The following is a 15,574-nucleotide window of genomic DNA, read 5'->3' as shown; positions in this document are numbered from 1 at the left end:
AAATGAATATTTAAGGTAGGTAAATCATTTAAATGTGCTGATAATACAAAAAAGGAAATTAAATATCCACCAAGTTAAAAAAAAAAAAAAAAAAAAACAAACAAAAAAAAAAAACTAGGCCATTTGTTTATAACGGATGAAAGCAAAAGAACATCGATAGAAGGAAGCAAACTGCAATGGGAAGCCAGGCGAAGCTGCTATTTCAGGTGGTTACCCTTTGTTGGAGAAAAAGGGAGCAACAGCGGTTAGCATACTTTGATCAATGTTCTGTCCATACCATCCTTTGTTCTACCTGTCCGCTGTCGTAGAATGACATTATCCTTCACGATCAAGACTAATTTTCTATTGTACTTTTTGTTTAAGGTCTAAGATTCATGAAAAATTAAAAAAAAAAGGGAGCTGAGGGTCACATGATAATCATACCTCCGGTTTGTGGGGATGTCCAAGAGGTTGGGGTAGGCTGGACGAGTGGTTCGCCGAGGAATCCAAGAACCAGCCACCCGGACTTGACTTGCTCTGATCCACAATGCATTGACCAGCCTCATCTTTCTGTAGATCCTTGTACATTGCAACCAATGACTCATTTACCTGGTTTCGATCCTAGAACACAAACATTATGAAGTATTACAAATAAATAAATAAAAAAGTTTTTTTTTTAAAGCTCCTTTTTTTTCTATTCTACGAGGAGGGTTCTCTTTTGGCAGGGCTGCATTTTTCCCCATTTGTCTTCAGTACCCATCTCATCTGCCATTTGGGCATTAAAAGTCAGTGTGCACTTCCATGAGAATCCAGACCAGCATCAACAAAGATTACTTCCTCACTGAAGGTCATTAATGAGCCAGCTGGGGATTTTTTAAACCAATATTCCAAAAGTAAGAGTCATTCTCCCAAGAATAGCTCAGTTTCCAGACGTTGAGAACCATATTATATATATATATATATATATATATATATATATATATATATATATATATATATATATATATATATATATATATATATATATATATATATATATATATATATATATCCAACTTGTATACAAAAGAAAATGTTCACAAAACCCTTTCATTGATGGTTGTCCTGCATTACTGTCTATAGTTCAGCAAAAGCTAGCCCACACCAGAGCTCAAATGCAGTAAATTGAGGATAGTTATGTTTATATCCCTGTGGCCTTCTGCGACCATGCTAGAGTTGCGGCATGTAACCAGATCTTTCACAATCTCTGAAAACCTTTCCTGCAACAAATGATTTCTGAAATCCTAGGTATTTCCTGATACACTTCTCCAATGATGTGATGCTGTGACCAGGAAATATAATGCTTTGCATAAAAGGTGTTACATCCACCCAACCTTTACTGCACGCTTCTCGTGATCGTCTATAAACTACAACTACTCTGAAAAAAAATATTTGGAGTTCTTCAGATCTTCACATTCAGATTTGGAATTCACTTCTAGATCTCCAAACATATACAGGTGTACGTACTCACACTTTTACTATTCTCGTTTTATATGTTATTTTCATCAAATGTAATCCATGCAGCCAGGTATGAAATGTTTTCTGATTGAGGTGACGTTTAGTGTTGGTTTGTATGTGACAATTATCAATGTCGACAGCAAAACGAATGATATTTGAATTCCATTTCGATTTTTGTCCTGAAAATCAAAATAATTTTACTGAAAGTATCGTTTCGTCGTCACTTTCATTCCAACATCTCTCGAGTGATTTGCTGAATTATCCCTCGATAACCCTGCTGCCCAACCACCTTTGCCGAATGGTGAAGGTGGGGTGCTTGCTTGGTCAGTTTTAACCCTCACAAACAGAAAAAAATAAACTCTGGATAGCCTATACAAAATGTTTTTGTACATTTTATGTGTGGAATAAAATAAAAAAAACCTGTTGCTTGTGTTTTGTAATTTCAAAGTTGTTTCAAGATAAACATTATTCGCTTTTTTTTTTTTAATTTTTGCATTCCAGTCCAAATTTTAAAAGGGTGACCTTCAAAATCATTAAAGATGTTCAAAAATATTCCCTTTTGAAGTTTATCTCTGCGAGCACTTCAATGCATTCACCTAACACACACAAACAACGGTCACAATACACACACCCCTTGGTCAACAAAATCCTCATCATCCAGAATCTCCATGTCAGTGGACTCAGACTCGGAGCTCGACTTGTCTGTCCTGAAAAAGCACCAGAACAAACCATTCTGCGTGAATTCAGATAAAAAACAAAAAACAAACAAACAAAGTAATCAATGAAAATATTACTACATATTAGTCATGCGCCGCTTCACGATGGGGATACGTTCTAAGAAATGAGTTGTTAAGCGATTTCGTCATTGTGCGAATATCATAGAGTGTACTTACACAAACCTCGATGGTATATCCTACTACACACTTACGTAGGTTATATGGTATAGCCTATTGCTCCGAGGCTACAAACCTGTACTGAATACTGTTGGCAATTGTAACACAATGGTAAGTATTTGTGTATCTAAACATATCTAAACATAGAAAAGGTACAGTAAAAATACGGTATAAAAGATAAAAATTGGTATACCTGTATAGGGCACTTACCATGAATGCAGCTTGCAGGATTGGAAGTTGCTCTGGGTGAGTCAGTGAGTGAATGAGTGGTAAGTGAATGTGAAGGCCTCGGACATTACTGTACACTATTGTCGATTTTATAAACACTGTACACTTAAGCTACACTAAATTTGTAAAAAAAAAAAAAAAAATTCTTCAATAATAAATAGATTCACCTTGGCTTTCTGTAACTTTTTTACTTTATAAACTTTTTGATTTTTAAAAAAACTTTTTGATGAATGCTGAGAGGCCATGATGAACAAAACACGAGATTAAATCAAGCACACGGAAAAATGATGTAATCAAGAGACGAGGTAAACACGAGATGTACGAGGCTGCTGCGTAACACGGCACACTGTTTTACAGTAAACTTTTTTTTTTAATAAGTAGAAAGAGTACACTCTAAACTTATGATAAAAAGTACAGTATTGTAAATACATAAACCAGTAACATAGTTATTTATTATCATTATCAAGTATTATGCATTGCACATAATTGTACGTGCTAAACTCTACTTTTATACGACTGGCAGCACCACGACGGCTACGACATCACAAGGCGATCGGAATTTTTCAGCTCCATTATAATCTTATGGGACCACCGTCGTATATACGGTCCGTCGTTGACCGAAACGTCGTAATGCGGTGCATGACTGTCATATATATATATATATATATATATATATATATATATATATATATATATATATATATATATATTTATATATATATATATATATATATATATATATATATATATATATATATATATATATATATTTATATATATATTTAGGCCCAATCACATCTCACCCAAAATAAGAAGAAAAACTAATCACCTATCACCGAATCAATTACCCCAGATGACTAGGTTCAATAGATTAACTCCCATGCTTTTCCAGACAAAAAAGCTACATAAAGCAACCAAGAACTAGAACTGCACTCGGTAGAGTGCATACCTCCGCTGGGCTGAACAGTTTACATTTTGTATCCCACTGATAGGCTGGATCTGAATCTGAACCTCCAAAATCAAATCGAATTGTTTTTGTCACCGACCCAACTAATCCACCACATTTCATCCAAATCCATTCACAACTTTTTGAGATATCATGCTACACATAATTTTGGCCCCATCTCTCAATGGTGAAGAATGACTTTAAAAATGTTTTTTTAATTCTTGTATCCATATCTTCACCAAAATCGAATCGATTCATCCTTCTCATACACCCAACCTATCCACCAAGTTGAGTCCGAATCAGTCCATAACTTTTTGAGACATCGTGCTATTTAACGTTCCTGGCCGTATCACTCGATGGTAAAGAATCACTTTAAAATCTAAGTGTCCGTCTAGATCCGTATCCAGATCTTCACCAAATCTCATATTTTCGTCTTTGTCACACACCCAACCTGCCCAACAAATTTTATCTGAATCCATCCACAAAATTTTGAGATATCCTGTTCACAGACAGAAACAGACAGGGATGTAACATAACCTCCATCCATATTTGTTGGCGGAAGCAACTAGAACGGCACTCTTCGACGTTGACCGATATGCCTTTGCCCACATTATCATACCATTATACATACTTGTCCCAAGTTTGATTTAAATCCCTTCAGCTGTTCTCAAGTATCACATTTTTATCTGACATGACCTTTGATGCCGAAATCGAATTAGTTCATCGTTGCGTCATAATATATACTTATACCAATTTTGGTCAAAATTCCATCACTGGTTCACAAGTTAGTGTGGTAACAGAATTTTTACCTAACAGGACTTCTGACCTTTGACCTCTTGATTCCATCATCTAATAATTTCATCTTTGCATCATTATACATACTTGTACCATTTGACCTTGGAAGAGCAAGGCTCAAGGAAGAGCAAGTAAAAAGAAAAAGTCAAGGAAGAACAAGACAGTTGGGTAGCAGGGAAACAATTGGGCACAACCAGGATAAACAAACACAAACACAAAGGATAAACCAACAGGAAAGGTAGAGAAGGAAACACTGGCACCAGCAAGTGAGGGGGTTCGGTTAGGAAGGATTCATGGTGGTAATAAACATCAATGGGGCAGGATGGGGGATGACACAAAATGGCAATGCAGTGCCTGCTGGAAACCCTGGAGGGAAGAGTGTAAAATAATGGCTTACGGAAGATGTTTCTATGGACAGGCGAAGTGTATCCTGTAGTTTCTGGGAAGATCCTTTAACCGCAATAACATTTTGTTGAAAGAAGACATATTGGCACTTGGCAGTCATTAGTGTACAGCACACAGTTGCCGATGACATGACTGTGCCACTGATGCAGTGTCACCTTGTGTACGTACGGGCAGAAGTTTGTAATTTGTTCAGAGTGCCGGTGATGACACTGTACCTCATCACAAAATATACCGTAGGACCTTTAACATCCACCGACTAATACAAGCGGATGGGACACCCAAAATAATGTCCTTCCGATGGACAGTGCCCACAATGTTGCTCCGTCCCTGCATGTGAAACACCAATCTAACTGATCAGAGACAAGTATATATATATATATATATATATATATATATATATATATATATATATATATATATATATATATATATATATATATATATATATATATATATATATCTCAAAGCTACCCGCCAGCCCACTAGGATATATAATGCAGGTTACTTGTACTGTATACAACATAATTAAATTCTCCATCCACACCCTCCCATCATCACAAAATGACAACAACTAGATGTCAAAGTAAGAAAACAAGTCATACAGGTGAATAGGTGACGTTTGCTCAGAGAGCTTATCACCAATGAGCAAACTTGTGCATGCAACCTCTACACTTCTGATGTGCTTCATCGGATTTATTGGATGTTGCATACAAATATTTATGGTCATCTGAACGATTATGTGCTCCTCCACATATCACTGTATGTTGAATGGCTAACAGCTTGCACGGTGTATTCATGAATGAAGAAATTTGAGGAGAGAAAGTGGATAGAGTTGAAAAAGGTCAGCACAGGAAAGATATGAACGTCGGGGAGGGTGTTAAAATCCCTGCTTTGTAATGTAAAAAAACTGTTCTTTATTTAAACCTAAAAAAAAAATTTAGAAAGACAAAAAATCTTGTCAACTCAGAATATCAGTGTGTTCAGATTGAGACACGACCATATGGAAGTGGTGGAAAGTTTCATCTTCCTGGGTTCTAAGATTGAAGTAAGTGGAGAATGTGGAGGATAACTTAATAGATGGTTTGTGTTGTTGAGAACAGCAATATCAGGATTGACAGATCTGGGAAGACAAACATGTGACAAAACTAAAAGTTCAGCAGCCAAAGTGGTATTTTTTGTCGAACCTTGCAGTGGAAGTCCCACATGGGATCTTAACCAATTTTGAATCTTCAGATCATGTACAATCGGAACCTGAATGATGCCAAGCTGGCACCTTTGAGCGTTTTGCAGAAATGACTGGTTTCTACAGTAACCATCTCAGCCAGCTGAGCATTCGTGAGTAAAAAAGAAAACTCGTCGTATTGCATCCACTAGTGCTTGTATTTCAGTCATTAAAATGTTGATCAATTTGTTTTCTGATATAGGGAATCCAATGAAACATTCATATTGTTGCGGACCCGGGGGATGGGGGCAAGAAGACCATGATGGGGGAAGCTACTTTGGGTTCCCATCAGCTCTCCGGGAATCGCAGGCCGTCGCACACGAATAACTCCGTGACGCGGCAGGTCGCTAATCGACCATAACTCGACCACGTGACTTAGGGTCCTCCGTCTAATAAATACCGTTTACCTAATGGTCACATAATGTAACTACAGGGGGACACGCCCTTGGTACGCCTTGCTCAAACCGGATCACCTTACCGGATCAGATGCAGCCGAGCGTAACTGCCCAAAGACGTACCAGCTAGAAAACAGATCATTGGGGGATAATATCCTGGCTAAGTTAGGATAAGAACCATGCCGAACCAATGAAGGAAAAGACAATAAACGAGCTGGGAACATTTCTATACAAGCATTTATTTACAATCAAGCGAGGAAAGGTATGTGGCACAGTAAATGGGGTTTATTCGTATGTACAGCAGGGATAACAAGGAATTTCTGTGGTGCGGCAAAAGGGCAAGCAATGCTACAAAGCAGACACAGAGCAGACTTATCCTGTTATCACTTCTACAATCTCAACTTATGCTACGACAGGCACCATCACATACACACACACGAACAAACCCAAGGAAGATTAGATCGCCAGAAAGAAAGAGAGCAGATGAGGATAAACGGCCTCGCAATACCTGGCACGGTCGGCCGACCAACACAACCCAGTGCACTTAGGGGGAGGTACGGGGGAGAAATACTGGTGGTGTCTAAGGTGTGGGAGGTGTGGTGTAGTGTAATATGGGGGGGGGTGCAGTGTCATGCCAGAGGAAAATGGGATTGCGAGTCAGTAAGGATGCTCTTTTGTGCGTCAAAAGGGGACGAGATGGAGGGGTGGAAAGAGAGAGAGGAGAGAAGATGCGTGAGGCAAAAGATCCCGAGTCTTGCATAGGTCTGCGAGTAGCGTGTACCACCGTGAGACGCTCTGCTCGAGCGTTCCCACATCGAGAGTTGGCGAGTTATCCCAGACTTAGTCACTTTGCCGGAGCTCATGGCAACGTGCGCTCCGCACTGGTCCTCCGGAATAAGCACATCTCAGTGGCACACCAACTGCGAGTGAAGAGCCAACGAAGGACAGAGGCAACGAGGGGCATCCAACATAGAGCTGAGACAAGCAGTGAAGAAGGGGGTGAAGAAGAGGGGCAAAGAAGAGGGGCGAAGAAGAGGAGCGAAGAAGAGGGGCAAAGAAGAGGGCGAGCAGCTCTGCGATCCCCCTTTTATAAGCCCTTGGCAAAGGGTGGGGTGATGACCAGAAGTGACATGGTGCAACCTGAATCCCGCTTCTCTGTTGTGCCACAGCGGCGCTATCTACGCCCTGCCAGGCCCCTGGGGCCGGAAGCGGTCTCATTCGCACATCTGGCGTGGGACGGCCGACTCAACATAGTGTATAAGCCGGCAACCTAGCCCTGAACGTGCTCAAAGTGCAGTCTAAATGCCGAATAGCAATGCACATCCACCACCCACGCCCCCAACCTTCATGAGCCAAAATGCACACCCGGGCCACGTACTAAACACCCAGATAGCCCTTCCAAACCAAACTCCCAGACCCCTCCTCGCTGCCAGTCTTACCATGTTCTGGCGACTGGACGAGGGTCGTATCAATCCTGCGTGCTCACCCGGGACATTCCTGGTGAGATGCGGTTGGTGCTATTAATGTCCGTTGCTCGTCCCCGCAACATGCGGTCCGAGTTCAGCCCGAGTTATGCGGCACGCCTCTGTTTAGTGTCGAATTGTATCGATACAGAGGTACAAGGAGGTGTGGGAATATTTTTCCTGTGTGCAGGAGGTGTTGGTGGTCAAAGTGGTGAGTTTTTGGTGAGCAAGGTGAGATGCCATTGGAAATTGGTGCGCAGATTTGAATGAAATAATTGTGTGGTGTTTATAGTGGAGGAAGTTTGTTGGTTCCAAGCCACGGGAGGCATCGTAGTGTGCTTATTACTCATCACATTTGGCATGGCGTGTGTGCTTGCTTGACTTGCTTGTCATCTGAAGTGATATTGATATTCGTGTTCACACCATTCTCTTCCACAATGTTCAGCAAATGATGTATGATGATGACATCAGCCTCCTCTTGAGTGTTTCTCTTGCCTTTGCGGTGAATTATCATACCTTCATGGATTTCAATAGGGATTGGATCACTGCCTGTCACGACAAGTTTATGGTGTGTCCTCAGTTGTTCCCGCTGTTCATGCAGAGTCTTGACAATCAAATCAATCAGCTGAACTTTGTTGCAAGTCACAGTTGATGCAATTTTTTTGTGGTGGGCATGAGAGTTGATGCTGTCTGCTGGCTTCTTTCCCTCTTGTTGAGCGAGTGACACCTTTGATGCTATAATCAACATACCTGTCAGAGTAGACATTTGTGCCCATCTTTTTTGCAACATAAATTGTCCACAAATTCTTGAACTATTCCTTGTGATGGCCAGTGAATGACCCACAGCATGATTGATCCATTTATTATAGCATGAGCAGCCTCTGGTGCAGACCTTGTTGTCAGTTCAATGTTCAGTTTGTTCTCGAGGGTGGATTTATTTGTTGCTAATCTCATTTCACCAGTTTTGGTGAACACTGAAGTTGGCATTGGTGCCAACTGGTATTCAAGAACATCAGTAAGATTCATATCAGGAATGTATAATGATGATACAAAAGCAGGTAATAGTTTTACTGTGGCAGTTCCCCAGGTATATTTGGATGTTGTGATCATGATATATTGCTTTTTGGTGTGGCTAATGCTTTTGCTGATCAGAATAAATTTCTAATTGATGAAATTAGTTGGTATATTAGTGAATATACTCCTAATCTTAAAACAGAAGAGATGTTGAAGAGAAGACAACTCAAAGAAACCACTCAATGTATCATTCCTTAAAAGAAGATGCCAACATGTAAAACAGAACCAAACCACTTACACGTGGAATTTGGGTGTTCTGGAAGGAAAGCCACGATATCTGTGGCTCATTTAAAAAAAAAACCAGATGGTGATACTGCTACTGATAAGAATAATGCGTTGAGTGATAATGCTAAGGTGAAACAACCGCGTTTCTCTAGATGGAACATTTTATCCACGAGATTGATTGGAAATTAATTGGGGAAAAAATGATTTTGCTGAAGCATACAAGTCTTGCCAAAAGGTGTGTGAAAGCAATAGAAATAAAGAACCCATTTTGGATATGACAGCATTTAAAAGTTTGTATACAATCTATGTGATTGACCTGAGTGCTCAAAAGGAAACTATAAAGTCTAATCAAGTGGATACTTCCCTATGCATTGAAAGAGGAGAGAGTGAAGAAGTCGATACATATAATTTGCTTTTGGAAGAAACAGAATTACAGATTAATACAGATAATGGTGTTATGATTAGTCTCACATAATTTTTTTGATAAATAAATGAGAAGTAAAGTGCCAACTGGGGTATATGTTAATCAAATCAATCTTCATAAACTATCATCTTGTGTTCAAAATCAAAAGCCTTGTACGATTAACGTTAATACAATTCAGAGAAAAGGAGCAGTAAGAATTGATGTTTTGCTCACAAGAGAACAGGTGAAAATCTTGAACGATACTGGCTCACTTAAAATTAAAATGTCAAAACCAATGTTGAAGAAATATTCAATAAGAGAGACGAGTGGAGAATTTCTCCCATTTCTAATTCCTTTATTTGCTGGTTTAAGTGCGGCTGGAGCATTGACGGGTGGTATTTCAACAGCGGTGAAAGCTTCCAACGAAAGGAAGGCTCAACTCCGGGCTCAAAAAAGAATTGGAAAGACATAACAAAGAGTTGGAGAAACAAATTTGTGGAAGTGGTGTAATTGTAGATTTTGCTGAAAAACTTGAAGGTCTGCCTGATAAAGCGAGATTGTTTGTTGGAGATATGCTTTCTTCTATCGCACAAGCAGGTGTAAAATTAACTAAAAGGGGTGAGGGATCATATCTTCCTAATAAATAAATGAGCATTGATGAGTGGTTTAAAGAATTTGGAAGGAATACAACATCAAATTTAGAACTCATTAAATATTGTAAGAATTTAAAAAATCATAATGTGGTTATTTGTTTGGGAGATAAATTAACAAACGTGTTTCAACATATAAAGAATATTATTATGAACTTAGAAGATAATAATGGGAACGGTTCTCATTGGGTTTGTATTTTTAATAGTAAAGACAAATATTATTTTGATAGTTTTGGTCTTCCATCACCTGTAGAAGTTATAAAATTCTTACAGAATGGTGTTTATCAAACATTTCAAGTCCAAGAATTAAATTCCAAGTGTAGTGGTCAATTATGTCTATATGTGTTATTTCAACTCAACAAAATTAATTTTTTTAATGACATTATTTTTAATCTAATATAAATGACTTATGTTGGTAAAGATGGTTCTATCTTTGGTGTATCCCAAGAACTGGATATTGATTTATCAAATTATTACACAAAGGCACAGGCTGAATGACAGAAATATAGTATAGCAAAAAATATTAATATGAAAATTGCTTATAAATTAATAAATTATCCAAGCCCAACTGACACGAATGACTTGGTGAGATTAAGTGATTTATCACAATATATATCCTTAAATAAAACAGCACGTTTTGTTGAAGGAGTAGAATTTACAACAACACCTGGTTCAACAAACCATACACCTTTTCTTATTAAATTCAATTATCTGCTTAGTATTGAATTTTATAAAGAAGGAAGAATAGTTAATATGAGAATAGAGAAATGGAGGTATAATATATGGGATTTAGGCTATAATTGGTCTTTTTCTTTCACCTAGAAGACCTACACGATTTTTATCAGTCTCGTAAAGAAGAATATTATCCTCTTAGTAAGAATCAGGAGATAGGTGGAAGCACAATTACAGGAATAGGAAATTATATGATGGTGAAGCAATAGTTTATATGACAAAGAAGGAAGGAAATTGGATAATTATACAAAGTCAAGGAATACAAACTGATTTAACTATGGGAAGATGGGGAGGTATTGTGTGTCATCATATTAATCTGTCATATATTTCTGATACATAAATGATAACAAGAAGGCTTCAAGAAAATTATAATTTTTGCATTCAAGGATATCTACAAGAAAAGGGTGTTCGATTTTATATCTATATTAATATTTCGGCACGTCCCTTTCTTTGTTCCATCAGATTTTTATTACTGCATGAAATGAAACAAGCTTTGACATATCTAGTAATAATATTATTGTCTTCCTTAAGAGGCCCCTCAATATTCGTTTCGATGATTATTGTAGTTAAATCTTATTATTATTTATATTAATATTTCGGCATGCCCCTTTTTTTGTTCCACCATCAGATTTTTGTTACTGCATGAAATGAAACAAGCTTTGACATATATATGTAGTAATCTGATGGTGGAAAATCTGATGGTGGAACAAAAAAAGGGGCGTGCCGAAATATTAATATAGATGATATTATTGTCTTCCTTAAGAGGACCCTCAAAATTCATTTTGATGATTATGGTAGTTAAACAGTTCATGTTCTCCATTTGCAAAATGGGAGGAATTATTGCACAAAAAAAGAAATAAAAATGTTTCCCATTTTTATTAGAGGACCACGGAGATGAGTTCGTAAAACCTTTTGTAGAGTATGTTATTATCAATCACTATACGCCATAGTAAATTGCTCATGTTATTGAGCTGTCAATAAGCTATCAATCATAGACATATAATAAACTCACTTGAGTATTCATATCTCTATTTCAATGCGTAATATCAAGCGGGACCTTCATGATGACCGAATAAAACCGGTCTCGATGTCCGTCCGACCGTATATCTGTTCACAATCAAACCGATCGTGATACATTTTAAGGCTTTCCGAGAGCTTTGGAGAGATTACCTACACTCCCGCACGGTGCTGTTTTTATTATTCCTACTGCACTTCATTAGAACATAGATCGTGGAAGGATGCGCAGATCCCAGGAGAACAACTATAGCTGTACAGAACAATTCATATTATCGATGGAAAAATGATATTTAATTGATATTATAATAAATTGTTTATTCAAAATATCTTCAAATTTTGTGAGTTTTTAGTTTGTTGTGAAATATTAGGTCCTTGGGTCTCCACATAGTGGCATACAGGCTTAAGTCGTACTTCTGTTTACGACCGTAGAAAATCACAGAACCATCCAATCGACATGCTGTTTACAGTTTCAGAATCAGCTAAAATCTACAAGATATTGTTACAGGCCAGGGGTCAGCCGCCAACCGACCGCTCTGAACGGAGCCGCAAGTCAAGTCGGCCCAGCCGATCGCCCGGAATATAGATTGCCGCCCGGATAACTCCGAGCGACGGGTCCTTGTACAAGAACCGAAATACGCCAATCGGCAGATCACGTGGGGTAGGGTCGATTGCCAATCTTCAATGTACCTAAATACCCACGTGATCAACTACCGGGGTATTCCACCCTCGACGGAACTCGTACGGAACAAACCGCAGAGGCGAGCTTGTCCGTGCGCGATTCCGAGCGGCGTAATCGCCGAGAACCGTCGGTCCAAATGTCCCCCTATTACGGCAAACCAACGGCTTTCTAACTCCCAACACATTGAATGTTCAGTCAATGAGGGAATGGACGAAACGAGCAGGTTTACATTCACACAAGGACATTTATTACAATGAAACACGTATGCAATTAAATAAGGCAAAACACGTATGCAATTATACAAGCAACAAAAGCACGACAAAAGAATTACAACCGTCTACTTATTATGTACAGTCATTTACACTTAACAGCAGTTCCTACTTATTAGACGGGCCCACGGACACATGTATGCGCGCGCACGCACGCACGCACACAAAACGGTGGCTGAGGCCTTTAATCACGAGCTCCAGCTCGAAGGACAGGTGAGCTGAAACTCAGAGCTTGACTCGAACCTTTCCACCTAGTGTGGTCTTCAACTTGTCCGGACCCGGGCTCCAGCGAGAGCGAGCTGGATCCAAATCGCCGTGATCCTACCCGAGCTCCCGCGAATCCTCCCGCGCTTCTCAACACGTGCCGGTGAGAAGAGGCGCCGATCCTTCCTGTCGATCGTCGCTTCCCCGAGGATCCAACTCCAAGAAGAGGCCGATGCGTCGCACCAAGCCGGGAAACAAAATGGAGAACGACAAGCTCCACGAACCAAGAGGAAGAGGAAGAAGAGGAAGAGAGGAAGAAGCCTCCACTCGCAGCTCGAGCCGAACAACCGGCTCAAGTTCCTTCCAAAACAAAGCAGCAGCCGAAGCTCACTGAGCAAGCCGAAGCAAAAAGCTTCCGAAGGTCTCAAGCCAAGCAAGCCAAGCAGGACCCGATGGCTGAATGACTGCTCTCTCCGAAGCAAAAAAAGCTTACTCTTCCCACGGGACTCAGCACACGAACTCTGCCCACGGGACTCAGAACGGGACTCTTTTTGAACAAAGAAAAGATGTCCTCTTTATCCTTTGCACCCCCTCCCCCGCACCCGGCGTGACTCATGCCCTCGTGATCCACCCCTCGCTCAACCACGGGTGGGAGGGAGTTGTTGACGTCACGGGATGGCAGGGTTCTTCGTCCTCTTCGCAGAAGAGGGGGGGGTAGACGTCTCCATTGTTCACTCCCTAACTATTAAATCGATCCGCAGTGCATCTAATCAATTTCAAAACATTTAAACAATGGAAGGTGAGCTATCTAGGGAACATGCACTTATCAACATAGCTGACTAAGGGAACCTGTATGTTGTGTGCAATTGAATTCCAAATTCGTAACAATATGAATATGTAGACGAAACTGATCCGGCCAGCTAAAATCTACAAGATATGAATATGTACACGAAACTGATCCGGCATTTTGGATCACTTTAAAGTAGGGTGCCCTGTAATTTTAATGCGCTCCATGGATCCTCCGGAACTCACGAATGGTATACTTATATACTGGCCTTATACTGATGTTAAAAAACCCACAAATTGAGATTTGATTAAAATATTAAATAAAAATGAACTTCTAAAGGTGATGAAATCTAAAACTTTTTTAGAAATCATCAACAAATCTTATTGCTTTCCTATTATGAGAAAAGTAATTGTGGATTCAAGAGTATCGCAGAATCCAGATGAATATATTATTATATTCTATGGGGAGAAAGTGGTTCAAGGATAGTAAGGGATGAGGAAGGAGTTGACGAAACTGAGAAGAGAGAGAAGGAGGAGAGGGAGAAGAGAGAGAAGGAGGAGAGGGAGAAGAGAGAGAAGGAGGAGAGTGAGAAGTCGTACAGCGGATAAGCTCTCTTATTTTAACAAATTGTGCATTTTATGAGAAAAGCATGAAATTTCTAGCATAGTTAGGGCATACCATAATGTTTATTTTCGGATGTGGAGGGAAGTCAGATTTGACCTATGAGGGGACAGTGAGAGGTCAAATCCAAGATGGCTGCTAGTCACCCGGGTCTAATGTTCAAACGTCCTTAATTTTGGAACCAGACTGCGCAGAAAAACATTTACGGTGTGATTTCCAACTAAATTGGGGATGCCCATTCATTTGGTGATACCTTTGAGGAAGTCAGAATTCAAGGAAATGAATTTAGGTCAAGGTAAAAATTTATCAAAAAATAAGCAATCAGTTGAAATTTGCAAATGAATACCGAGTGGTGTCATTGTGGCAAATTTAGTTATTTAGCCCCTCAGAGGGTGTGCTTGAGGCGGATGTGGTGCAGTTATGTATTGTGTATATCCATGCTTAGACGAGCTGGGTATAGATGCATTATCTGTAGAGTTCTATGTTTTGTTGACCCTTACCAATAAATAAATCCTAGATATTGACATGTATCTAAGAAGATAGCCTAGATGTAAAATGTGGAATGGTAGTTGGTGCTTTCATTGTGTTTTTGTCTTTCAGAATTTTCTCTCCTGCCATGGTGATTTCGTCACAACCATGCCAAAGCGTCACTTCCTGATGGACCCTACCCAACCCTCTAAATCCAAGCAATCCAAGCCACCCCCAGCACTAACTGGGACATTTGTGTCCTCTGCCAAGTAGTAACACATGAATCTTTGCAGTGTCCTCTCAGATCAACGAAACAGCCCGTTGATAGTGGCTATCTCACTCACCCGTTGATAGTGGATCACTCTCCCCGAAGCATAAAAAATCATGCCATAAATTGATCCGCTGTCGCTGTGAGAAAGGATGCACTGAAAGGTGCAAGTGTGCCAAAGATGCGCTCAAGTGCACTGTACTGTGCTTCTGTTCTGGATGCTGTTAGATTTTGATCACTCCCATTACCATCATCATCATTGCTATTAATAAGGTATTAAATAGACTAGCAGCATGGGACTATTCTGTTAATTTTTTTTGTACTAGTACGTGCCCGTAAAAAAAAAAAAATAAT

The 15,574-nt window shown here is 39.6% G+C and overlaps 1 protein-coding gene across 4 annotated transcripts in view; it reads right to left on the bottom strand.

Annotated features, from left to right (window-relative positions):
* The window catches only part of NVL (nuclear VCP like), a 65,772-nt gene that overhangs the window by 44,935 nt on the left and 5,263 nt on the right, over positions 1 to 15,574 (bottom strand). For 3 of the 4 annotated variants that reach the window (XM_085855929.1, XM_085855931.1, XM_085855927.1), the window contains exons 5-6: positions 2,108 to 2,183; positions 424 to 600 (exon numbers count right to left, since the gene is read on the bottom strand). In XM_085855929.1, the coding sequence (XP_085712055.1) occupies positions 424 to 600; positions 2,108 to 2,183 (253 nt within the window). The remainder of the gene's footprint in view (positions 1 to 423; positions 601 to 2,107; positions 2,184 to 15,574) is intronic. The other variant, XM_085855928.1, reaches the window with a different exon arrangement.

The sequence above is a fragment of the Eptatretus burgeri genome, chromosome 15 (assembly GCF_056783735.1).
Source record: "Eptatretus burgeri isolate ZD-2024b chromosome 15, Ebu_testis_v1, whole genome shotgun sequence".
NCBI classification, from domain to species: domain Eukaryota; kingdom Metazoa; phylum Chordata; class Myxini; order Myxiniformes; family Myxinidae; genus Eptatretus; species Eptatretus burgeri.
This window is presented reverse-complemented; position numbering and strand designations above follow the sequence as displayed.